The sequence below is a fragment of the Calonectris borealis genome, chromosome 7 (assembly GCF_964195595.1).
Source record: "Calonectris borealis chromosome 7, bCalBor7.hap1.2, whole genome shotgun sequence".
In the NCBI taxonomy this organism is placed as follows: domain Eukaryota; kingdom Metazoa; phylum Chordata; class Aves; order Procellariiformes; family Procellariidae; genus Calonectris; species Calonectris borealis.
Window position 1 is genome coordinate 25,489,058 of NC_134318.1, and position 26,215 is coordinate 25,515,272.

General features: G+C 37.4%; 1 protein-coding gene across 1 annotated transcript in view; it reads left to right on the forward strand.

Moving 5' to 3' along the window:
* Nucleotides 1-220: 220 nt before the first annotated feature.
* TNKS2 (tankyrase 2) overlaps nucleotides 221-26,215 on the forward strand; it is a 31,351-nt gene continuing 5,356 nt past the window's right edge. The window contains exons 1-24 of the mRNA XM_075154690.1: nucleotides 221-504; nucleotides 6,557-6,781; nucleotides 7,761-7,856; nucleotides 8,174-8,210; nucleotides 8,541-8,616; nucleotides 9,943-10,037; nucleotides 11,150-11,216; nucleotides 12,917-13,103; nucleotides 14,023-14,144; nucleotides 14,639-14,730; nucleotides 14,824-14,902; nucleotides 15,961-16,132; nucleotides 16,849-16,928; nucleotides 17,250-17,395; nucleotides 17,804-17,969; nucleotides 18,270-18,489; nucleotides 18,912-19,021; nucleotides 19,733-19,921; nucleotides 20,673-20,925; nucleotides 21,577-21,659; nucleotides 22,257-22,377; nucleotides 23,416-23,513; nucleotides 24,145-24,219; nucleotides 25,270-25,375. Of these exons, the coding sequence (XP_075010791.1) occupies nucleotides 303-504; nucleotides 6,557-6,781; nucleotides 7,761-7,856; nucleotides 8,174-8,210; nucleotides 8,541-8,616; nucleotides 9,943-10,037; nucleotides 11,150-11,216; nucleotides 12,917-13,103; nucleotides 14,023-14,144; nucleotides 14,639-14,730; nucleotides 14,824-14,902; nucleotides 15,961-16,132; nucleotides 16,849-16,928; nucleotides 17,250-17,395; nucleotides 17,804-17,969; nucleotides 18,270-18,489; nucleotides 18,912-19,021; nucleotides 19,733-19,921; nucleotides 20,673-20,925; nucleotides 21,577-21,659; nucleotides 22,257-22,377; nucleotides 23,416-23,513; nucleotides 24,145-24,219; nucleotides 25,270-25,375 (3,097 nt within the window). The 5' untranslated portion in view covers nucleotides 221-302. The remainder of the gene's footprint in view (nucleotides 505-6,556; nucleotides 6,782-7,760; nucleotides 7,857-8,173; nucleotides 8,211-8,540; nucleotides 8,617-9,942; nucleotides 10,038-11,149; nucleotides 11,217-12,916; nucleotides 13,104-14,022; nucleotides 14,145-14,638; nucleotides 14,731-14,823; nucleotides 14,903-15,960; nucleotides 16,133-16,848; nucleotides 16,929-17,249; nucleotides 17,396-17,803; nucleotides 17,970-18,269; nucleotides 18,490-18,911; nucleotides 19,022-19,732; nucleotides 19,922-20,672; nucleotides 20,926-21,576; nucleotides 21,660-22,256; nucleotides 22,378-23,415; nucleotides 23,514-24,144; nucleotides 24,220-25,269; nucleotides 25,376-26,215) is intronic.

The following is a 26,215-nucleotide window of genomic DNA, read 5'->3' on the forward strand; positions in this document are numbered from 1 at the left end:
TCAGGCAGCGGCCCGGCGCCCCGCTGCGCATGCTCGGTGCAACCTCCCACGCGTGCGCGCCTCGCGCGTGCCCAGCTTGTCGGGGGGCGCCTGCGCAGCGAGGCCGGCGGTGGGGCGGCTGCTGCTGTTGCTGCTCGTGCTGCTGCCTCCGCTGCTCCCTCCGCGCCGCCCGGATCCCTCCGCCGCGATGCGGAGCGTCCAGCGCCCCGCCCAGCGGCGCGTGTCGAGGGCTGCCGCCGCGGAGGGCCGCGGCCTGTGAGCGGGGCGGCGGGGGCTGCTCGGTCGCTTCCGGCGGGCCCGGCATGGCGGGGCGGCGGTGCGCGGGCGGCACGGCCGCCTTGGCTGAGGCGCCGGGCTGCGGCACGGCGGCGGAGCCGGCTCGGGAGCTGTTCGAGGCCTGCAGGAACGGGGACGTGGAGCGGGTCAAGCGGCTGGTGCGGCCCGAGAACGTGAACAGCCGGGACACGGCGGGCAGGAAGTCCAGCCCGCTGCACTTCGCCGCAGGTACCGGCCTGGGGCCGTCCTTACCGCCTCTGTGGGGAAGGGGGAGCCCGGGGGCAGCCCTGCCGGCCGCCAGGCCCGCTGGCGGGACGCGCACCTCCGCCGCCGTCTTGGCGCGGGGCCTGGGCAGGGACGGGCCGCGGAGGAGAACGGGGTGCGCCGTCCGCACCGGGCCCCGCCGCAGCGGGGGGGCCGGAGCCCTTCGCCGGCCCCCGTGTGCATCCGGCGCCCGAGCCGTGGCTGTGGCCCTCTCTAGGCGCGACGCCCGCTCTCGCGTGGCTGGTTAGCTGACACCCACGCGGTGATGGTTCCTGAGTGGTACAGGTGGGGTCTGGTTGGTTGGTCTTTTTGTTGTTTTTTTTTTTTTTTTTTTAAATAATAAACCTCAGCTGGCGTTGGGGACATCTGGACTGAGTTTTAGACTGTTCATGTTGTGGCATGTGAGCTCTGGCAGGTGACAGATGTCCCAGGTACTGTTTCCATTGATTTCAGCAGGTCTGCTCATTTTTAAAATTTCACCCATGAAGGGTGCCAGTCAGGTAACACCGTTTCTAAGCTTTTTGCATTCTTATCTTTAGCAAATAGACTTTGTTAATTCGGGACTTAGATACGCAAGCAACTGACATCGCAGAACAACTGCTTTCACTGGCAACAAGCCAGAAGATTGTATCCCACCTTTTTCAGACAAAGACCTGACTGTGACTGTTGTTTTCATGTCGTTTGTTTTGATTTTATTACAGCATTAGATGTAGGACCCCAAGGCTGGCAGGCTGCAGAAGGCAGCAGCTTCTTTTCAGCTAAACAATATGTATAGTAATAAAGATGTTTGTTTCTTCACTGAATTGTTTTGGAAGACGTTTCTACTTAAGGTGTCCTTTCCTCGCATTCAGTAGACTTAACAGGTCCAAGTTCTTGAAAGCCTCTCCAGGACAGCTGCATTTCACGGATTTAAGAAACTTGACCAAAAGAGAGCCCAGGAGACAACTTAAAATATCCTGTCAGAGGAAAACAATTTTGCAGCTATCTTTTTATATGCAGCAGTCCTGCATGTTCGCTAACAAACTCTGAACTTCTAAACAAATGAGTATGTTTTACAGCATTTTGGAGAAATGAGGGGGTTTTGTTTTGTTTTAATGTGCCCAAGATGTTCTTCATGCAATATAGTGATCTAGTTTATCTCTCTGGACAAGAGTGATCTGTTTTGACTTCAAAAAACAGAACTCCTGATCTATAGAAAGCTTTTTCTTTAAAAAATGCATAGCCATAAGTTCATGTAGTTGTTAGACTTCTAGTGTTAAACAGGTTGGTGTGTAAATGGGGGAGGCCATTGCCATGCTTACGTCTACTTCAGACTTGATGCAGAGAAATTAATTCTCCTCTCACAAGACTGTAGGAGATGCCAAAAGTTTCTGGTTAACATGTGGCATAAAAGACTTGTGTAATTTCTCGATTCAACACTCTTCCACTGCTTAAGGTAGAAATCTGCTGTTGTCAGCCTACCTGCAATAGACTCAGTGTGGAAGATGGACATAAGTAAATACTGGATTTTGGGGTTATTGTTTTTGTTTTGTTTTGCTTTGCATTATTCACAGTTGGAGTAATACTAGCTTCTTTTGTCTTCTGTCTCTAAAGGAATTACATTCCAGGAAGTAAAAGCAAAAGTCTGTTGTATTCTTGCTTTGTTCAGCCTAGGTGGCTAGGTGTTCTTAGAAAATACATTACAAAACTTTTCTGACTAATTTCATTCAGTTTCAAGACTTCTTTTATGGAAGAGGTGGAGCTGAAATATGAAGATAGGTTTTGTGTTGCCCTTTTTTCTTTTTTTAGTAGCATTCTGGGGTCTGAACTTGGGTTCCATTTTTTTAGTCTTTTCCCAGATCCTACCTAGCAATATAAAGAAATAAAACAAATTCCTCTTTTTCCATGTGTCATTTGTAAAGGTGGATTTTAAAATACATTAAAAAAATACTGCAAGCACTCCCTGGGCATGTGTCATTATTAGAAGTAATATGTATTGGGATCTTGGTGAAGGTTGCTCTTTGGATTTTGTAGTATACAATTGTGTGTGTGGTAGATAAGTTGTACTGAAGCTTAAGTCAAGAGCCCACCACCCTTCGCAACAAAATAGGCTCAGGCCTCTCTCACCATAAGCTGCACGTACTTCCTCAAGTCAATCCTTTTCATCACAGTGTATGTCAAACTTGAAAGTATCACAAGGTTTTAAGGACTTGGCAAAACCAAAATGCCCTTCCTGCAAACTAAAATTCATCGGGAAAATGAATGCCTGGGGCAGGGGAGAAGAATCAGAGCTCAGTTGTTTCTGTAGCTTTTCATCACATCAAAATTAGGTGAATGTCAATTATGACACAACAGTGACTGTAAATAAATAATTTTTTAAAAAATTATATACCGTTACAAGTTTCTATGGTGATTAATATTCAGGATTTGTCAGCTAAAAGTTTGTAACTGTTTGGGGAAGAAGTGCAGTGAGCTACTCAGCTGTCGTAGATGGTAGAAGAGTGTCAGCTGGAGGCCCTGAGTAGCCCTTCTACTTTGCAATAAGAAATAAAGTGTTCATCATGATGAGACAGTTATCTTGCACAGTTGCAAGCTGTGATACCATTTAGTTGGTCTTTTGATAGAAGCTCAAGAGCCAAAAAAAAAACCCCACCCCTTAAAAATGACAATGTTTTGTTTTGTTTTTCTTTTTACGCATTGAAATTGTTTTTGCAGCAGTGGACTAATGGCAAAGAGGAACTGTTACAGTAGGTAGTGGCTCCCTTCACTGTGTCAGCAAAGGCTGTCCACTCTTTCCACTCTCAGTGAAAACAAGAGAGAGCAGAGGGACCATCGTACAGAGTTTGGCCACCTCCTCTGTACACATACCTCGTTTAGAAAATAATGAGAAAATACTTCTCTTTCCATATATGGTGCCCTCTTGTACAGATGCTTCCACAAGGAAGTAAGGAATCCCTGCTGTGCACTCAGTGCTGTAGAGAAGTTGCAAAAATTGGCGTGATGCAAATGAGCCTGTCCCAACATTAAAATAACTGCAGGTAGTTTAGGGGTGTTGCTATACTTAGGGTATTTTCCGAATGGATACAGGCTTTGCACAGAGAGAAGTTGTGGGTTGCTCATGAACTGTATCTGATTGAACCTATGTACTAAACAGAGGGCATCCAGGTGAATTCTCTATGCCTATAATGAGGTTTACTGCAGCTGCTTTTCAATTACGGTATTGATTCCTGCTAAGGTTGGCATTTTTACATTCAAAAACATGGCTATACATCAAAGCTTGGAGGGACGGGAGTGCCTTCTGTATGAGATTGAGTGATGTTTTAACTACCAGACGTGTAACTTCTGGACAGATAATTTGATCAGAGGCTTTTCTAACATAACTAAGCAGTTCTGGAAAACATTTTTTGGTACTGAAAGAAGAAGATACCAAGCAGTCTGTCATCAAATAACAGTTTGATGATGTGTTTGCAGGCCTCTGGCACTTGTGAAAAGTCTCATCTGAGTAGATACTTGAAAATTTAGCAAAATTTGGGTATACATTCAAACTAGAAACAGAATTTTTTGAAATTTTGAAGACATAAGAAAAATTCAGGAGGACACATTGAAGAAAAATAGCATTTATAATATCTAGTTATGAAAGCTAAATTTATTTAAAAATGAGAAATGTGCTGCATATAATTTACTATATAGACAATATGACTGCGTGGGTATATGTTGTATAGGTGCTGATTTTTTTTTTGGCAGCAGAAATAAGCCTGCATGTGCAGTGAATATGGCTTATTGTGCCTGTGCAGATAAATTGTTTTTGCATGAACCACACGTCTGATCCAGTTGTCACCTCACGTGTGCTGAGCTCCTGTTCTCTGTTGGGACAGGCAAGGTGCCTTCTGTTAGTTTTAAGATGGGTAACTGTCATGTTGAGACTCAAAAGTGAATTTGCTGTACAGTATGTGGTTCTATCGAAGTTGAGGTCATAGCAAGCTAAGATTTTAATTATTAATAATGTATTATTATTAATAATATATTTTGAAGAACTGAAACACATCACCAGTATAGTCTTGTGACTGTTACTTAAAAATACCTTGGAGTTCATTCTGGGATTAAAAAGTTTCAAATGAAATTATTTTTCTAATAACCAGAAACCTGTGGAGAATGTGGTTCCTTACCAGATTTTGAGGGAAGAGGAGGAAAGATAGAATTTAACAAAGGTTTTTCTGAGTACCTTTCCTGGCCTTTTTATCTTTGGCATATACAGCTTGTATATGAGATCTCCTCTCAGCAGGTAGGTTCCAGAAATTGCTTAATAATGGCAGTGTTTGTTTTTTGAGCTCTCAATAGGGAAGGTGAAAGTACTTGTTACTCTAGGATTTCAGTTGCTGTCAGTCTGGGAGAAGGATTTAGTGAATAGTCAGGTTTAGTGAAGAACAGGCTATGAAAAAGTTGAGTTGCAACTAAACTAAAACTAAAAAGTTCAGTTGTAACTAAAATGTTGCCACTTCTCATATACTTCTGTGACTTTGTCACTGAAATGCTGCATAGTTATCAGGAATAAACATCATTTGTAGGTTATGGTTGCAGGGACTTCTACCTACCTACTGACATTCCATGGATAATTTGTAATGAAGTTTAAATTTGCTACAATCCGAGTATCGCTGGTGTTGGCAGCTGTGTGATGATTCAGTCTGAGGATAAAGATCAAGACTTCATCCCCACCCAGTTCCTGATCTCTTCATGAAAACGGTTTGCAACTCAGATATTTAAAGCAAGGAAGGCCAAGTCCTGCACACACAGGTTATTTCCCAGAAGATACTTGGCACAGATCTGATACATACCAAAATATGGCTCTTACCTGCCCTAATAATCCCTGAGACCCAAAGAGACCTTCATGAAACCTTTGAGGGATTTCTGTAGGCAGTGGCCTTTGGAACATAACCAGATGGGCATAATGGCTACAGGCAGAAGTCCTAAGTCATTCTGGCCTCTTGTGAAGATATTAGAGAAAACATAGATATAGTTTATAAGTTTGATGTCCTGGTTTATTTGTTGTTATATAAATATGCAAGATACAGCTGAAATTAAACAATAGTAGCTATAGAATTGGCTTATAAGAGCAATTACTTTATTTATGACGTGTTTCTAGCCCCCAGTGTGCAAGTGGGCACATTTTTTTGCTGCCTACTAACTTGAATGACAGGATTGTAAAAAAGTGCCTCAGAATGCATAAGAGCATTTTTGTACTTCAGTCATGATCAAATATTTATAATCATTTTAGGCATCACTGAAAATAGACATGAATATCTTTAAGTTATGGTTGTACATACTCTTGTAATAAATTTCTTCAGTAGAGAATGGTCTCAGATAAACTTCTTATGTCTCTAAGGGTTTTCTTAAGTGATCATTTCAAAGATGGAAACTGTGTGCACGTTATGTTAATTATTCCTTAGAAAGCAAATAGCCATGCTTCTAGTTTTAGCCCGAAAGCAGTGCTGCTTACTTGCTTTTTTTAAAAAATAAGCAATGTGTTTCTGTAAAATACTTTTCATGTTACATGAACGTTTTTTTTAAAAGCTTAGTGTATGAATTGTACATGCATTGACTCGTAGCCAGTCTCATCCTTACTGCTCCCAGGGCTCATCTGTTGGTCCTTCCACAAACTGGCCGTGGGTTGGCAGAGTATCATACAAAATATTGTTCAGTTTAATATCCATATAAAATGACTAAACGAGGTTTTGTTCTTTTTGTTATGTTTTCAAGAAGCTGTTGACTCATGGGGCCCTATCAAGATATTAATTGTTCCAGTAATCTTGAATATTATTTTTCTACTGATTTTAATCTAATTTTTAGGAGTTTCAAAAATAGCCTTAGCGTATAAATGCTCCTTTAGTAAAGAATGCCAGTTGTGATTGTTAGTTAGAGTGGTTACTGTTATTTAAGTTATTGTTGTTTTAATTTGTGTATGTGGGACAGGGAATTCTTTTACCCCACCCCAACACCTTTCCTCCCTAGCAGGTGGAACAGAGCTCTTTATCTTTTCCAGGTTTTGGTCGGAAGGATGTAGTTGAATATTTACTTCAAAGCGGTGCCAATGTCCATGCGCGAGATGATGGAGGCCTTATTCCTCTTCACAACGCTTGCTCTTTTGGTCATGCCGAAGTTGTCAATCTTCTCTTGCGGCATGGTGCAGATCCTAACGCTCGGGATAATTGGAATTACACTCCGCTTCATGAAGCTGCCATTAAGGGCAAGACAGATGTCTGCATTGGTAATTTTCTCCCACTGTTCCTGTGACTGACTCGTTTCTTTTCACTGTGAAAAATCAAGACCCTTTTAAAGTCCATTTTTACTCTATAAAGCTATGGCTGGTGTAAGGATTAAAACTAAAAATCTTTCATAAACTTAAATTCATATGCCAGTTTTATAAGAAACAAGTTTTTAGATCTGTTTTTGGTAATTGCCTAAGTATAAAGGTTCACATTGACATCATAGGGAAAGAGCTTTAGAGTGATGTGATGTGATGGAGCTAGGTTCTCTTCTACTTCAGCCTAGATTCTTATGCTGCCTTCTGCTGCTACTCACAGTGCAGTGGAAACAACAAAACTGGTTTTAATAATAGATTCATTCTGTCTCTGTGTGTAGTAGCCATGTTAAATTACTTAAGGATAGGAGCTAAACTTCAATTATGTTGACCACTTGTTTTGCCCACACAGTTCTTAAGAGTTAGGAAGAGGTAGAAAGTTAGATATGTGGTCAAGAAACTAATTTTTTGATTGTGTGGTTTGCTTCCATTTACTTTATTAAGGAGCACATCTGGAGGGTTGTATATATAACATTGCCTGTTTGGCCCCAATATCAGTGCAAGATGCATGGCCTGCTGCTACTGTGTACAGTTTAGGGCATAGTCACCTGTGGATTTGAAGCAGCATGCTCTGGAGCTGATGGGGAGTAGCTACTGTTTTTTGTGGTCTGTCAGTCATAGTCTTTCAGCTGAGATTGCCTCCTGCTAGTCTGTGATTGTTCCATTTCTGCTCTGCTTTTTTCTCATAAAATGTGTCCAGGCATGTTTCACTAGTTAAACTGTTCGCTGCTGACATTAAGGAATTCTGACACTAAAAATTTGAGAGGGGAAGTTAGGATCAGTAACTGGATGTTTCTTTTGTTGCTTGTGGCTTACAGTAATGATACGTCTCATAAGCCATGTCTTGCAGAATTGTTTTCTCATGGAAAACTTTGGCATTTTGTAGTGCTGCTGCAGCATGGTGCTGAACCAACCATTCGGAACACAGATGGAAGAACAGCTTTGGATTTAGCAGACCCGTCTGCAAAAGCAGTGCTGACTGGTAAGTGATAATCTTTCAATTACGTTATGACTAATAACAGCCGAATGAATGTAATGCAGTATTGGGGGCGGGGGGGTGTCTGGTATTACTTTAATTTCTCTCTGTTTTATAATTCTAAATAGAAATTCCTATATGGCCTTCATGATCTCAGTCATGGGATGTATTATGGATAAATAGTTTATTGTGCTAGTTCAGCAATGGACTGTCAAATTTTTAGCACCACGTTCTCTAACATTTTGGAAGAGGAGGATAAGTAGTGAACTTCACGTATATAGATATTTATTTAACAACTAAAGAAACTCCCTTTTATCTTCCAGGTGAATACAAGAAGGATGAACTCTTAGAAAGTGCCAGGTATGCATGTTTGGAAGATATCTGGAATTTAATTATATTTTCAGAATTGTCTAGGGGTTTGTATGTAATGAATATATATATATATATATAGGCTTTTGAGCTGGCATTCCATCTAGATGCTAAGCTTTGGCTGTTATGTGTGAATAAAGCTACAAAAATAATTATATAAATGCATTTCTGCTTTCCCTTTAATGCTGACAATACAGAAGTGAATGTATTGCTTCAGAACAGAACTGCTGAACATTATAGCTAGGAAAAATATAAAAACATAATAAGCTACTAAAAACTGGAATAAAAAGAATTCTGCCCATTTCATATCTTTTTTTCCAGGAGTGGAAATGAAGAAAAGATGATGTCTCTTCTTACACCATTAAATGTTAACTGTCACGCAAGTGATGGCAGAAAGGTATTTTTGTTTAAAACCTGATTTAAAATTAGTTCACTCTTACACGTTTTGCAGTTATTGTTTGACCAGATTTTAAGAAGGTTAAACATAGAATCTATCTGTTTTCTTTAATATATATGGGGAAATAAGATTGTACCTCTCTAGCAGCTAGCTGGTTTTTTTGTTTGTTTTTTAACTTTAAAAGGACTATGTAGGTATTTCCAGCTAGGAGCAATAAACAAACACCTTTTCAATTGGAACTTGTGTTTGACCTTCATATCTGCAGTGATAAAGAAGGGAGGCCTTTTCATAGATTCTTGTTGCTATCATGAAGAGACATACACAGGCCCCATACTTGCCATACACCCTAGGCCAGTTATTCCTGCTGTTTCAGGAACAAGCTATTCATCTCTACAAGTATTGGTAAAGAACTATGTGAAAAAATGTTCAAAATCTCCATTCTAAAAATACTGATAGTCTCCTGGGTTCAGCCCCTAGCCTACTGAAGGTTCAGATTATTGAGTATCAAATTTTGGCGTCCTCGTTGTTCTCATTAAGTATGTGTACTCATTCACTTAGGTTTTGTTTGAATGAGTTTCCCTGTTTAAGGCTTTGTGGTAAGATATTGGGATCCCCAAAATACCTATGCATCTCTATTTTCTTACCTTCTAGTTACGAGACTCATCCTCCAGGAACTGTACAAACCCAGTTCAATTGATGGATTTGTAAATGAAGAGGATTAAGATTTCTCTTCACTAATTTGTAGCTCTGCCCTTGGTGCTGCTGATGGGTATGCTTGAGTGGGTTTGCTAGAAAAGATCATAGAGCAGTTATCTGACTGCTCTGTGGAGGGTGAGAATTTAGAAGAGAAGATTAAGTTTCCCCCACACCCCACTAACTTACTGCACTCACAGATGTGGATAACAATCTCTGTTGATAATTTCTAAACGTAATCTGTTGATTGGTAGGGAGACCTCTTTGTAATTTAGCAGTCATTGTTTCTAATGGCCATCTTATTTCTCCTTTCACAAGGGACAGTTTGTCCCAGCAAAGTATTTATTGTTATAGGCTAAAAGACAAAAATGGACTGCAGGACTCAAAAATCCTTTAAAGAGGGCCTTCGTTGCCAGAATGTATTAATGATGAAGTAAATTCAGGATTTGTGTTTATGATGACTGCAAGAGTAGTCAGTAAACAATGAATATAGTTATCAAATGTCTGATTCAAGCACTCTGTTTTTTTTAATGTTGCAACAGTAATTAGTACTGTTACTAAGTTTTGAAAAAAAAATTAAAAATCAACCCTTGATTTTGTGTTACTGATTACTTCTACATTCTGTCATTTCAGTCTACTCCTTTACATTTAGCAGCTGGGTATAACCGTGTAAAAATAGTACAGCTCTTACTGCAACATGGGGCTGACGTACATGCTAAGGATAAGGGGTAGGTTCATTTTTCCTTTGTTCAGAATAAACAGAATTTGTTAAAAATTGAGATGAAGTAAAGAAAAGCAATACTATTTTAACCGTGAAGAATTTCTAACTTGAGACCATTATGCCATCTTTAGCCTTCCTGTTATGACAAAAATGCAAAGTGTACAGGCTAAAGTCTTGTGAATCAGTAGGATCCAAATTGAGCTGACCATAGAACATGCTGCGTTTTATCACTAGCGAAATTATTGTCTCTTGTTTAATAAAATATGCTCATACCTCACTGTGAAGTCAGCAAATGTTTCTGTGCTGCTTTTTGCAAAGAATGTGATAAAAATTGAAGATCTGTTTCCCAGAGATTTTATTTGGACTACATTTTCAAGCATTTGGTTGTTATGTCAGGAAATGTAGTGAAATATAGACATGCTAAGTTTATTTAGTTACATAAAATATAATGGAAAACCTATTTTTAAAATGTGTATTTATGTACATTAAGGATTATGGAAAGCAAACTCTTATTTCTCCTTTTTCCTAGGATTACTTCACAGCGACATAAATAGCTGCCCGATCAGACAGCTTTAATTTGTCCCCTTGGGGTTGGAATTCACTTTTGTCATATCTCCCTTACTAGCCCACAGTGAAAGAATTCACTTTGGCCAATTTCTCACTTGCTCCTAAGACCACTAGGTTTGAGAAAGTATGAAGCTGGATTTAAAACCTGTAGCTCTGCTGTTACTGTAGAATATTGTACATTAGCCAGTAAGACTTCTTTAGTTTCCAAGGGAGAAGATAATCTTACAGCAATGTTCTTGTGAAAAAGGAACTAATTACTGTCACTCCTGAAAATCCTCTGCAGATAGTTCTTCCTGCTTAGGGTTCTGAGTCTGAGCGGAACCATTTCATTTGCAGTAAGACGGTGCAATTAATTTGTCATCTTCTGATTATTTTAAACATTTATTGTTCTGAAAAATGCTGATGGGGTTTTCTGAGTTCTTCTCCAGCTTCGTATTTCCCCTCAAATTGATTTGAACACCTGTCATATTATTTTTGTAAAATGTTCAAGGTGCAACATAGTACCATTTGCAATGCTAAAATAATCCTCCTCCCCCTTTCTCTCCTATATAGAGATTTGGTGCCACTTCACAATGCCTGTTCCTATGGTCATTATGAAGTAACAGAGCTTCTAGTAAAGGTTAGTCTTTGAAGAAATTAAATTGCATATTATTAAATAAGAACAGTTTATAATAGACTAATGCAAGTTGCATTTTTTTATTTCATACTTAGATTTACAAAATTTAAAGAACGATTAATTGCTTTTGTTCTACATGTTAGTTAGTGATTATTAAACTGGAGCTACAGAATCTTCTGCTTGCAAGGAAGCTTTTTCCTTATAAATGTGCTTTCTGTTTTTAACACACTCTGCTCCAAAGGTGAATGTTTTTGTACCACCAAGTACTTCTTATCTCAACCTTTCTACCTTCACCCAAAAAACCCCACAAAAACCCCACAAAAACTAAGCAATACTGTGAGTTTGACAATAGAAAAATATTTCAGAAGACAGAGTATTAAGAGGTTTTTGAAAAGAATACTGGTAAAGATCATAAATATTTTCAAATTAAAGAGTAATCAGTCTCTTGAGGGAATGAACTTTACAACATCAATTCTGGCCCTGAATTGTAGCCTTCACCCCAAAAGAAAGAAAAAATGTGTCAATTTTTTTTTAACGTACGTGAACTCCCAGAACTGAGTGGCTTATCTGGATTATGTTAATCTTGAAGATAAAGATGATGCGCATTAAACTAGTGGCTCAAAGATGTGGCCTGCAAAAATCTCTGAGTGTTGTCTGCCAGGGGACTTTTGAACTGTGCCCATTCTCAGCTGCTACAGCAAATCATGATGATTATAACAGCTGGGGGTGTTCTGTTAGATAACTCTAGATGTTTGGAAGCTCAGGGAATAGCTGCTGCTGTTCTATCCTGTATGTCTCAGTCCCCACTAATTCCCTGTGTCTTTCTATTTGTTTAGCAAAATTTAAGTAAAAATTATTGAAATAAGCATATATTGTAGTAAGTATAAATAGTCAAGATTTTTTTTTTACTTCAGAGGCCAATTGTAAAGTGAATCTTTACAGTTGTGGTACTAGACGAAAAAAAAGGCTCTTGCTTAGACACTACTGTGTGGCTTAACTGTTAAGCTAGAGTTGTATTCCCTGTTGTATTTCTGCTCCAGTGAATCTTGAATTATCTTTTGCAAAGCACTACAGCTGTAACAGGAGCAATGGGAAAGAGTATATCCTATCAAACTTACTTACAGACAGAACTCAAGGTGCACACAGAATGTTACTGGAAAAGAATTACACAGATATTAATCATCCAGGAGTATTACTTTCAGAATCTTGTACTTAAATGTTTTGAATTGAAGTCAACTTTGAGTGCCTATTTCCTTCTAAATATCTCGGCATTCATATCTTGGAGGGTATGCACAGAACATGTATTTATCTTAGTGCAACTGTTGGCTCTAGACTTTTTCTAGAGCAACAAGAAACAGGAGTTTTTTCAAAGGTCGTTTGGAGTATACGAATTAGGCTCTTTCTCCAATTTGACCTGTAGCAGAGCTACTCTCCTTTTAGAGATACTGGAGAAAGCCTGAAGAGACTAGCCTGCCTTTGACTTCTTTGAATGCACCTGTGAGACACTAGAGGATTAAAAACTGCAGTGTGCTGAAATGTTGTGTTATATCGAAAATGAATGTCTGGAGAATGTCTTGGATACAGTTTGCATACAAGCATTGATTTTTATTTTAACAGTCTACTGCATTGAAATTAATGACAGAAATCTTTTTCTAACGATCTGGTTTTGATATTGCATCTTTTTTACCCCTTTCCCTTTCAAGCATGGAGCATGTGTGAATGCAATGGATCTGTGGCAATTCACCCCTCTGCATGAAGCAGCTTCTAAGAACAGGGTGGAAGTATGTTCTCTTCTGTTAAGTTATGGTGCTGACCCAACACTGTTGAACTGTCACAACAAAAGCACCATTGATTTGGCTCCAACACCCCAATTAAAAGAACGATTAGCATGTGAGTATGAAGTGAGATAAGTTCTACAGTGATAGATTGTATTGTGTACTTAGGTTCCCTAGGCAGTGACCTGCCAGAAATCAGATTTAGAAAATGCTTACAATTTCCAAGCAATTGTGCAATGTCGGACAGTACATTTCACTGTTCATAATTTGAGATAGCTAGATTTTCTGAATGTAGGCATTTAAAACAATTTTATTGTCAGTTTTATAGTCATGTGGTTGTGATGGGTTTTGTAGCTTTTCTTCCCTGAATACATGCTTTCCCTCACGACCTTGCCAGTACACTTTCATTTTCCATACTTGCTCCTGTCATTGCATTAAGACTGTTGAAATATTCATTTTTATTCCACTGTGTTTTGTTTGAAGAAAAGACATAACCATTTAGAATGCTGAATATATTCGAGTATGTCACAATCGCAGAAAGTTCAAAGAAATTGATGAAAGGCATTGATTTTTGTCCAGCAAACTTGAGTTGAAAAGAATGCCCTCAAATTCTGTCCTAGAGTGGTATAGCTTTCTGGGATATGTACAAAAATTATCAGTAAAAACTACATTAGACTTCATGTTAGCATCTAGAAATGGTTTTCCAAAGACAGGTCAGAAGTAGAAATTTATATATGCCTGAATTGGTACATATGCAAAGAGTGGAACCTAGGACAGTGGTGAGTGAAACAGATCTTATTCAGCCAGTTTGGATGTCTCTAGGTTTGGTTTAGAAACAAAGCGCATGCCGGTAGTGTTTTGACTTAGCTAACAAGTTCTGTCAAGTGATGTAAAAGCTTAAGTCTTAGTTGGAAATGTCTGCACCATGGTCTGCTGAATAAAATGAATATTTTTATCTGACTGAAAGAAACAATGCTCTTGATCCTTCTTGAGTTAAGGAGTGTAACCTGGAATGTATTTATTTCTTTTTAAAGATGAATTCAAAGGTCACTCACTGCTACAGGCTGCAAGAGAATCAGATGTAGCTCGTATAAAGAAACATCTTTCTTTGGAGACAGTGAACTTCAAGCATCCTCAGACACATGAAACTGCATTGGTAATATCTCAGGATTTATTAATTATTTTGCATATATTGTGGCTGACCTAAACATACTAGGTAATAGTTTAGAACTAAAAATTTCAGTGTCAAACAGTGTCATTCAGACCAACCTGGAATATCCAGTGTCTAGCTTAAACAAATAACATGGATTAATATTTTGTTCTTAAGGTTAATGTTAAGACTGATCTAAATTAATTTAGGTTGTCTAAATGACTGTTTTTCTGTAGAATAGTCTTGTTTTAAGCAACAGCAAGCTACATATGTAGCTTTGTTTGTAAAGTTTGAAGGTTTCCAGCAATTATTGGAAAATAACACAGTAAATCCAAAAGCCCACGTGGAATCTCCTGAATTAATAAGCTTCTACATGTGTTTGGTTTTTTTTTTCTGTTGACTTTGCTCACAACCAGGTCTTAACTGCCAACTGATCAGCAAGCAGTAAAACCTGTATATTGCTAGCTAGTTGTTAATGCTACAATTTTTAATGTTCTCAGCACTGTGCTGCTGCATCTCCATATCCTAAGAGAAAACAAGTATGTGAATTGCTGCTGAGGAAAGGAGCCAACATCAATGAAAAAACAAAAGAGTGAGTGGTTACAAATGAATACTCCTAAGTGTTTGTTTAGAAGATTTTGCAAAATACATTTTGAATTATTCTTTCTTTTTTTTTTTTTTAAAGCTTCTTGACTCCTCTGCACGTGGCATCAGAAAAGGCTCATAATGATGTTGTTGAAGTAGTTGTGAAACATGAAGCTAAGGTATGAGTTACTATTCATACCTTTTTTTGTTGAGGTTTGCCTACTATATAGGTTTTCATAGCATGAGAATGGACAGCTGAGTAGACAGACTTTTCTAAGATAATTCATTTTGGAAGGTTGTAGATTTATACACTTAAGACATAGGCCATCAATCCATCAGTACAGCTATATACAGTGAGGCATCATCATTGTTTTGGTACTATTTTATAAGAAGTAGTATGTAGTTGTTCTCACTGTTAACTGAAAGCTCGTAGAGTGTCTTATTTGGTGCTTCATTGACCAGCAGTAGTAATGAAATGCTTAAGGAAAAAAAAAAGTAGGGGATATATACAAACAAGAAGCTAGACTGAACTGTAAACCAAGTAGATTTTACGTGATGTTTTGTGCAGTAAAAATTACAGTGAAGGCAAAATGTTAAATCATAACACAGTGTTTAGTTCAAATACACAGCATTTAGTTCAAATTTCCACAAAAAGGAAAAATGGAAAGGAGATCATCTCTATAATGCTTGAGTCCTCCAAAAGTAGGAGTTGAACCTCTCTGATGTAAATTTGATTACAGCCTGACTGCTGTGAAGTTTCTAAAGCAATGATCAAAAACAGAGGAACAGTAGGGAATACAAGTAACCTTTGGGTGCAGAGTTTTAAATTGTTGAATACACCTTGACTGAAACAATAGAAAGTCCTCAATCTGAAAGACCACAATAAGCCAATGCAGGTAAAAGCTGTTCTACATGTTGGCACTGAGGATTTGTGCTGCCGTGAGCAAAATAATGACCTGCTTCTGTATGTGGTAAAATTGCTGTAACTGTTTGTTTACGCTGGATTATTCACATGCTTCTAAAAGGGGGCTATTCTTCCTCAGTAAAATAGTTTTAACTTTATGCACTGCTTTTGTTAAAATTTTATCTTTTGAAATGTCATGACCTTTGGAAATAGGCTGAATATGTTCTTTTAATTAAAGTAAGAATAATACATGCGAAACTCTCCCAGTCAGCATTGAAAACAGCTTTAATACTAAGTTTTGATGGTGGTATTTCTTGTCTGTGTTACTTTTAGGTTAATGCGTTAGATAATCTTGGCCAGACCTCTCTTCATAGAGCAGCACATTGTGGTCATCTTCAGACGTGCAGGTTGCTGTTGAGTTCTGGGTGTGATCCTTCCATTGTGTCTCTGCAGGGCTTTACAGCCTTACAAATGGGGACTGAAAGCGTGCAACAGCTACTACAAGGTACAACTGATCTATTCAAGATCCACTTCTGAAGTAATGTGGTGCTTCATTTTACTTGCCCTTTCAAGTGCTGTCAAGAAATAATAGTGAACACAAGCGAGGAGAAAAAAAAAAAGTACTTTCTACAAAAGACAGCACTGGGTTGTGCAGTTCTTATTCCATAACCACGTCCACAGGGAGAGTGTCTGTTCTAGGTGTAGTTAACAATATTGTTTACTCTCTAGTATTCAGCTACACAGATTGTCAGAGATGCTGAGAATGTTTCATGGTGTAGCCACCTGGAATCATTTTGAAAAAATCCTGACGTAGGAAGGGGGGAATCTTTTAAGTAAAAAATGAGTTTCAAAAGCAAAAAATGGCTGCTTTGCATTTATGAGCAGAGGCAGCAGGGTACGTGGATTTTTAAGAGTGAGGTTTGGACATTATACACATAGGTAAGCTTCTTGATATAGTGGAATTCTGAAACTGAGATAAGAATGTTTAGTTAGTTCCACAGTACTTCAAAATGAATAGGAAGCATGTTGCTAAAGGCAATTTTGCAAACACTGTTAGAGCTAATAGCTATAGTTGTAGATAGTAAGAAAAGGCAAAACTTGTCTATAATTGGTAAACTTTTTTTTAAGGGAAATCCTTGAAATACTCAAATGATTTCCAGTCTTAACAAATTCCTTCAACTACATACACTTATCTGTCATGCAACCTTATTTATTTTACAGAAGGTATCCCATTAGGTAATTCCGATGCAGATCGACAGTTGCTGGAGGCTGCAAAGGCTGGAGATGTGGATACTGTAAAAGTAAGCTTAAACCTGCCCTAAAAGTAACAGGGAATTATATCCCAAACTATAATTTCTCAAAACCAGCAATGAAACAGCCCTTCATGGACTGCAAAGTCACAGATGTGGATTTGGGAGGAAGGGAGTATTTAATTATTATTTTTCTTGGGACACAATCTTTGAAAAGTAAAGGTTTTATGTAAAAATAAATGAAGAAATAACTTTCTTTTTAATGAAAACAAGTTTTCAAAACTAGATGTGTATAACAACATTTTATGACTAGATTCAAAGTGTGCCAGTACTATGTATAGTGATGTATGCTTTGTTTTGGGGATTTCACAGAAACTATGTACGGTTCAAAGTGTGAACTGCAGAGATATAGAAGGACGTCAGTCTACACCACTTCATTTTGCAGCTGGATATAATAGGGTATCTGTTGTTGAGTATCTTCTTCAGCATGGAGCTGACGTGCATGCAAAAGATAAGGGGTAAATACTCAAATGTATATTTTCTGGGCAATTGTAATTGCTGAATACTGCTAGCTGATAAGCATTCCATCTTTCTTCAGACATTCAATTTTTTTATTTTCATGGAAAGTTCTGTTAGAATGAAGCTGTTCAGAATATCCACAAAAGCATTTTGCGGTACTTGAGACTAGAGCATCAAGAATTTCTCTGGCCCTGTGTTTTCACTTCTCTTCAGTGCCACTGCTGATTGCATTTTTACCACTTTGGCAGTAAATATTCCTACTACGTTAGACTATTGTGGAAATTTTTAAAAAAATGTTTTTGTTATGGTTTGATTGTTGAAGATGCACTGTGTTTTAAGTTTATATCACTTGTGAAAAAAGACACAATTTTTACAGAAAATTTTTCTTTTTTTTTAATTGTTTCCAGAGGACTCGTCCCTTTACATAATGCTTGCTCATATGGTCACTATGAAGTTGCAGAACTGCTGGTTAAACATGGTGCAGTTGTCAATGTAGCTGACTTGTGGAAATTCACTCCCTTGCATGAAGCTGCAGCAAAAGGAAAATACGAGATTTGCAAACTCCTGTTACAGGTATTACATATGCTGGAGAGAGGTTACTTTCTTTTCTTTCTTGTTCAGTCTAAAATGTGATCGGACGTCTTTGAGAAACTGGTTTGTGTTTTGTGGTTTCTAAATGATTGTAGTTAACTGTATGTTTTCAGTAGAAGGGATACTATTAGCAAATATGTTGTCCTTTCTCACACAGTAAATGAAGGCTCTCTCTGAAGGATTTGAGTATGTCAGAATATTTGCTCAATAAGGCATAAGATGCCTAAGATGCAACGTGTTCATTCTACTTACATACTTACCACCTGTTTTTGATGTGCACAGCATGGAGCTGACCCTACGAAGAAAAACAGAGATGGAAATACTCCTCTAGATCTTGTTAAAGATGGTGATACTGATATTCAAGACCTCCTTAGAGGAGATGCAGCCCTACTAGATGCTGCAAAGAAAGGTTGTTTGGCCCGAGTAAAAAAGCTGTGTTCACCTGACAATGTCAACTGTCGGGACACGCAAGGACGGCATTCAACACCACTGCACTTAGCAGGTCAGTGTTTTAATTAACTGGTGTGATCAGTGTTATTAGTTACTGTGGCTGATCTTTCTATGTCTAAGCAAGTTTAAAGTGTACCTTCAAGCTACAGGATTCCATATTTTCTCTTTAAAAAAAAATATTAGTATTTTATGCATATTAATCTTATGTTCCTCTTCTAAACTGTTTAACTCTAGTGACTTTAATTTCCTATTCTCTCTAGCCAAAGAGGATCTTTTATTGTTTATTGACAGAGGTTTTAAAACCAAATACTCTTAAATAGGGTGAAGCTGTTTTCACTAATAGATAATACACTGTCTTCACTGGGACTGACATCTTAACTTCCAAGTAATTTAAGTGAACTACTACTTTTCTACAACCTGTTGAGGTTGGTTTTTTAATATGTTTATTTATTCTGTCCTTTTGCAACCTTCCAGCTGGTTACAACAATTTGGAGGTTGCAGAGTACCTGTTACAGCATGGAGCAGATGTGAATGCACAGGATAAAGGAGGTTTGATTCCTCTGCATAATGCAGCATCTTATGGGGTAAATATCTCAAACTTTCTGAGGCTTTATTTGTTTTTAAAATAAATAAATAAAAGTGATACATTTCATTGACAGCATTGTGAGCTAATACTCCCTAGAAACCTTTTGCCATTAAGTTGTAATATAATCTTATTTGTAAAATGCAAAAAAAAAAATTTATCATAGTCAGCTCATTGTATAGGTGAAGACTCTCTTGAATTTGTAAAATCATGTTTGGAGTTTACAGAATTGAGTTTTCTGAATATGAGCACTTAGAAAGCCAGCAGCCTGAAAGGTGTTCCATAAAATGCATTTCCTTACCTGTGCCAGTCAAATTTTATCAGCAAGATCTCATTTTCATTCATTTGGCTGGTATTGAGACAGTAATTGTTTTTGTGGACTTCCTGGATCTTTGTACTTGGATCATGTCTTTAATCAAAACAGTTGGGAGTACTTTCCAAACTGGAAGTTCAAATTCAGGCTTTTTTTACTTCAGAAAATTGGGATTCTGTTGTAGTCTGTCCTTTTTTCACAAGAGAATGAATCTTAACTTTTTACTGGTATGTTATAAGTGAGGAAGAAAACACCTTTTAATACTTTTTTAATCATAATTAGAAAGTAAACGTATTCTAAGAAAATGAATGAGGATTACAGAGAAGTATCAGTAATAGTTCTGAGTTAGTTTAATACAGTGTGGTACCATGGAATTTAACAGGTATTTTTATTTTCCAGCATGTTGATGTAGCAGCTTTACTTATAAAGTATAACGCATGTGTGAATGCTACAGACAAATGGGCTTTCACACCCCTGCATGAAGCAGCCCAGAAAGGAAGGACACAGCTTTGTGCCTTGTTACTGGCACATGGGGCTGATCCTACTCTGAAAAACCAAGAAGGACAAACGCCATTGGACCTGGTTACTGTAAGTGATAGGGCTCTTCCTGGGAAATCTGTACTTACCTGCCATTTGTGGCAGCTGATTTAAAAACTATCCTTTAAAAAAATAGTTATATGGCAACTTCTGCAAAATTTAAAATACTGTGGTTTCTCTAGTGTTTATACGTGCCTGGTAAAGAAAGTCAGTAGAGCCTTTAAATATTTTCTTGCTTAAGACTTCTTATTTCAAGGTGGAATGGGAGGGCTGTGGTGGGGTGGGGAACCCAAAAGGAATTCATGCTTATAATTTGATGCTTTTAATTCGCTACTTATAGTTCGACTAATGCAAAAATTGTGGCAATAAAATGTGAGCAAACTTTGTAGAAACATAAATTTAGGAAACTATCTGGCTGTTAGTTTTTGAGTGTTTTTTTTCCTCTAAGTATTATAATACAATTGAAAGCTACACTCAGAATAACTGTTGTGTTTCATAAATTCTGGTTGCCAGTAGAAGCTTTTGTTCCTAGAAATAAATTCTCTTTAACTGTCCCTGAAGTTTTTTAGAAATATTGAAGTCTTTACTTTTTATCTTATTACCGTTTTTATTTACAAACATTTTACAGTCTCATGTATGCTGTTGCCACAAAAGGCTATTTGTAAACTGCATTGTGAAATGCATATTTTTCCAGTATGCATTTATTTATTTTGCAGTATACTTAAGAAGTCTGGAATAATGATAATGCGTTCCAGGAGTGTAAAAGCGTTCCTCTTTTAATAAATTGTTTTCTGCTATTTAGGCAGATGATGTCAGCGCATTATTGACAGCGGCAATGCCTCCTTCCGCCTTACCGACTTGCTACAAACCTCAGGTTATAAGTGTGTCTCAGACTACAGGTTCTACAGCTGATTCACTGTCTTCTGTTCCATCCAGTCCATCCAGTCTGTCTGCTGCAAGTAGTCTTGACAACTTGTCTGGTAGTTTTTCTGAACTTCCTTCTGTTGTTGGTACAAACAGTGCAGAGGGAGCTACTGTTCTGGAGAAAAAAGAAGGTGAGGCTTTCTCATTTAGGAATGAATAACATTTTCTACCATATGGTAAAAAGAATACACAAGTGTGAAGTTTCCCATGCAAGTTTCACGTGCACACAGTTACTATGACATACGCAGTATCCCTATTCCTTATGATGTCATTAATGACGAACAGAAGTCTAAAAAGTCTTGTAGTATAAGATTTTAGTACCTTCCTCCTACAGAATCTTTAAAATGTTCCTTTTTTTGCTTTACGGAACCAAAATGGTGAATTGTGTTTTAAAAGAGAAGTCAAATGAAATTTGGCTCCATACCAAGCAGTATTTTACTACAAACTTTATCTAGTTCGTAAGAGGCTGTTCTTGGATCAGATATCTTTAAAAGGTTACTTCTGTAACATTTTAGTTCTCAAAATATTTTCTGTTTGAACATGCACTTCTGGTAGCTAGTTAGTGGCTTATTTCGTGGAAGCACAAAGACTGCTCTTGGCGGGGGTAAAAATCTTAGAGTACTAGGGTAGATTAAGTAACAGTTGCCAGTGGTTAGTTCCTCATCTTCAGAAAACCAGGAATTTCTGTCTTTCTCATTATTGCCACAGACAGTGTGAGATGTGTATACTTTATTTTACAATACATATATGAAAGTTCATTGTGAGTTTTTCTTTTTACGCAGTTTCAGGTGTAGATTTTAGCATAAATCAGTTTGTGCGGAACCTTGGCCTTGAACATCTAATAGATATATTTGAGAGAGAACAGGTAAGTAGCTATATTTATTCCAGATACTTGGCTAGAAAGGAAAGGAATAAATGCTGACTGTTTAGAATAACGCAATGAGACAGATTTAAAGTGAGTGAATGTCAAAATGAATGTAATAAAGGAAAGGATTGTAACTGTGGGGTTTTTAAATTGATACATAATATAAATATATATTAAAATATATGTATATATAAAAAACTGGGGGCAATAATGTCCGTATCAGTTTGAGAGTGTAGGCATGTTTCCTTTCAGTGGTATAAATGCTGGAGTAAATAAGTGATCAGTAATTTCTGTTTTTGTTTCTGTTGGCTTGAATACATCTAGAAAATTGTATTTCTAGGTGAGAAACATGATCCTTGCAAGCAATACAAGTTACACGATTGTAGTTTGTAGCATATTTATTTAAAGACAAAAGTTTGGAGAAAACAGTTGAGTAAAAGTAAAGTACAAGAATAATACACTAAAGTCTCCAATGTTCATGTTCTTTTCACACTTGCTTTTTATCTCAACTATTGTGAGGTGTATTTTCACTGTCATCGGCAGCTGTTCTAATCTGTTCATGCTGTTGTACAAAAAATGGTGTTGCTTTCATTATAGATAACACTGGATGTATTGGTTGAAATGGGACACAAAGAATTGAAGGAAATTGGAATTAATGCTTATGGCCATAGGCATAAAATCATTAAAGGAGTTGAAAGACTCATTTCTGGACAGCAAGGTATATACTTGTTTCAAATTATTACGCAACACTGCCTTTATAGAATCCATTTTTATAAATGCTTTAGATTATTCCAAATTGTATCTCATTAAAAAGAATTAATAATAAAACTTGTCCTAGAAAATGGCACTTCAAATGATAATAATGTCTTCTGACTTGAAACATGAGCACTTCTGTTTGTGCTGTGAATCTTGCCTTTCAGTTCTCTCATTTTTTTTTCCTTCGTGATCACTGTTTTGTATTTAAGTAGGTAAAGTGTAGATCTAGTGCAAAATGATTGTAAGCTTTTTGAGGTGGGGAGTATTTATCTTCATCGGAGCACTCTGGAGAGCAGAGCACATTCTCTGTTGATGGGTTAGGGCTTGTTATGTACTGTTCCATTTGGTTCTGCAAAGGAATACTGTGTTTGCTCTTTCAGAAAGCCAGCTGAAATTCTTACATATACTTCTCTTTAAAAATACAGTTGGTGTGCTTCCAGTGAATCAAAATTAATATAATTGCTTTGTTTAACAGCTTCAGCTTGTATTGAAGTTTATGCTAAAGCCTCTTTATTTGTGCAGCAGTGCTGATACCAGCACAATCCTGGGAATATTAGCTTCATTTAACTATGGCTGCGTAAGAGACCAAAAAAAAAAACAAACCTCACAAACCTTTTTTTTCCTCGTCTCACTGAAACATCACTTACTATTGTTTTGCTGCGTTTCATAGAAATAGGATAAATTAGTTTAGTACTGGTAGGATTTTTTTTCCCTCTTGAGACACCATCTGTGAATTCTCATTCTAAAATCTGCACTCCATAGTAATGATTTGAGGGATCGCACTTTGACGTCCACAAAAAAGTATGTAGCTGATGGAAGGCAATTAAAGTCATTGGTAATCTCTACCTTTCTTAGCAGCTAACCTCTTCATCTTATAAACTGACTTTTGAGAAAATGGTCCCTTTTAAAAAAAAAAAAAAATCCCTTACTGGTTATCGTTCCAAATCATCAGTCTTAAAGCAGTTTCTGAAATTGTTGTTGTGTTTTCTTATATTCACAGGACTCAACCCATACCTGACTCTAAATACTTCTGGCAGCGGAACTATTCTTATAGATCTTTCCACTGAAGATAAGGAATTTCAATCAGTAGAAGAAGAGGTATGCCTTTCTTTGTAGTCTCTCAGTATTTTTGTTATTTCTGCTAAAAAAGTAGATAAAGAAGTATTGATAGACAGTTTAACAGTGCAATAAACATCTCTAAGCCTAAGAAAAACTTGCATAAGAATACTTCAAATTTCCAACTTTGAGTGCACCACTTATAATCTGTGCTCATGACGTCCGTTATTTGTTTTCTTACTTACATTATTATTGCTTGTAGTATTTTTAAAACCACTACTGTAAAGAAAAGCTCTTTGATATAAGGTATAAATTCTGTGCTGCCGATTGCCTGTCTGTTATACAGAGTTTTAATCACTTCCTTCCAAAGTGTCATAATCACACAGAACAAAATTCTGAGGAAACAATATTCTAAGTAGATTAGTGACAGACTTTTTCAATTTGAAAACTAGACCATGGACTATTCAAGATACGGTTTTAAAAAATCATTACACCTGTTCATGTGCATCCACAAAATCTGGCATTACTTAACATACAGTCACTGCCTAAAAAATTTCTTGTATTTTTTTTTTAAGACAGAACTAGTTCTTTTGATTATTTGATTGTGTGAAAGATATGTGATTTGAATGTGTTCTGAAACAAAGTGATCGTTCTTAAAATTCTCAATCTTCAGATGCAGAGTACTGTACGAGAGCATAGAGATGGAGGACATGCTGGTGGAGTTTTCAATAGATACAACATCTTAAAGGTAGCTGTTGCATTTTTATGGTCGATGGTTACATCTTTATAGAGTTTTGGCTGAAAATAAAATGTCCATAAAATGTTCTGCATCTGTTTGTTGAGTTCTGTAATGTGATAAGATGTGCCGTTCTGAGACATGCACAGGAAAAAGACCATCTTCCAGGGAAATTCGAATAAGATTATATGAAAAAACTGCTTATGGGCTAATAGTCATTAAGAAGTTTTATGAGAAATTGACATAGAAGGACCTCACAGAAAACTGCAGAATGTTTGAAGAAAAAGACACAGGGAAACAAAAGAACGTTTCTGTTGAGGGAATGGCAGGGGGAGAAAACAGCAAGAAGTGAAAGCAAAATTCTTGAAGCATGGAAGTAAGGGTACCTATTTTGGCTTGGTATAACGCCAAAGAAGCTTAAAACACCAGGCAGCAGACAACCTTGCTTTAAATAATTTAGTGGAATTTTGGTTTGTGTTCATATTTTTTTTCCCCTGAAGAAATGGTCATTTTCATTAAAATGATAGAGATTTTGATTTGCAAATACTACTGAGTTTTATTCTGAACTGATGTTGCAGTTTCCCCAGTAGAATTGATATGCTATATTTACATAGAGAAGGCTTTGCCAATGTCCAGTATACCTCTGCAGAGAGTACAGAATTCACTTACTTTTAAAGTGTTCTAGAAGTCTTCATGGAAGACATTTCTTAATTTACTGGATGATGTTTTTCTAATGGTTTGGCATCAAGCTATGTTTGGAGTGGTGCTCAAGTAGAATTGTGACTAAGCCTGCTAAATTTAAATTAAGAAGTATTGCTCAACAGATGTTTAAAATCAATTGATTCTTAATTAAAGCATATAATTACGATTTCCTTAAGTTATGCTACAACAATCAACTTCAGAATAAGTTAGAGAATTTGTGTTTCATTGAGTTCTAAGGAAAGTATTGTTTAAGTGGCAGTGTAAGTGTACTGTGGTATAACTGCTATAGGTTAAATATCTGTCAAGTAAAGCAAACAAGTTTTCAGTTTCAGGGCTGAACTTACATTTTGACCGTTTCAGATTCAGAAAGTGTGCAACAAAAAACTATGGGAAAGATACACTCACAGGAGGAAAGAGGTCTCTGAAGAAAATCATAACCATGCTAATGAAAGGATGCTGTTTCATGGTGAGATATTGAAATGCACCTTATGAACTCATTTCACCATCATTGGAGGGTTTCTACTGGCTTAAACAAAGTAAATGTTCCCAGTGGAAATAGGTTCTAGGTTTTGCATGAGTTTTACATGAACGAGTGTTTGTATATGTCACAATGGGGATGCACTGTATCTTTCTTCTGAAATTTGCATCTCCTTGTCTCTCCCTAAAGGAGACTTCAAAGTTCTAAGTGAAAACATTTTAGCAATTATGAATGGAGATTAAGGGGTGTGCCTCCTCCTTGGTTAAGTTACTAATTCTGTTTTATTGGCTGTATAACGAAAATGATTAAGGGTCAAACTTTATTCTGCTATGGGTTGTTTTGGGGTTTGGGGTGAGATTTTTTTGTTTTCTTCTTTTTATAATTTGATAAGTTAGTTCTTGTTCATCATTCCAGAAAAGAAGCTTATAATTAGCAAATTAAAGCCAATTGAAAACTCTCCTGTGGACAAATATGTAGTTTGTCCTGATAAGCAAATTAAGCAAGTTCACAGTACACCCGTAACAACGAAAGCTATGTAGTTCCCAGCATTATACATTACTGTTGGAAGCAGCAACAACACAATAACTAACTGCTTGCCCAGACGTGTAGATATCTAAATCCTGTCTTTTGACTGTGGTCTATACCCCTGTAAGAGGAAATGGCCTCTTAATGGAATGACCTGTCTTTAAAGGAAAGTCTTTTTAAATTAGTTAGGTAATAGCAAAATTATCCCTGGAACAAAGCAATTAATGCCTTATGAGTGTTTTTTCTCTCGCTTCCTCCCTCTCGCTTCCTCCCTCTCGCTTCCTCCCTCTCGCTTCCTCCCTC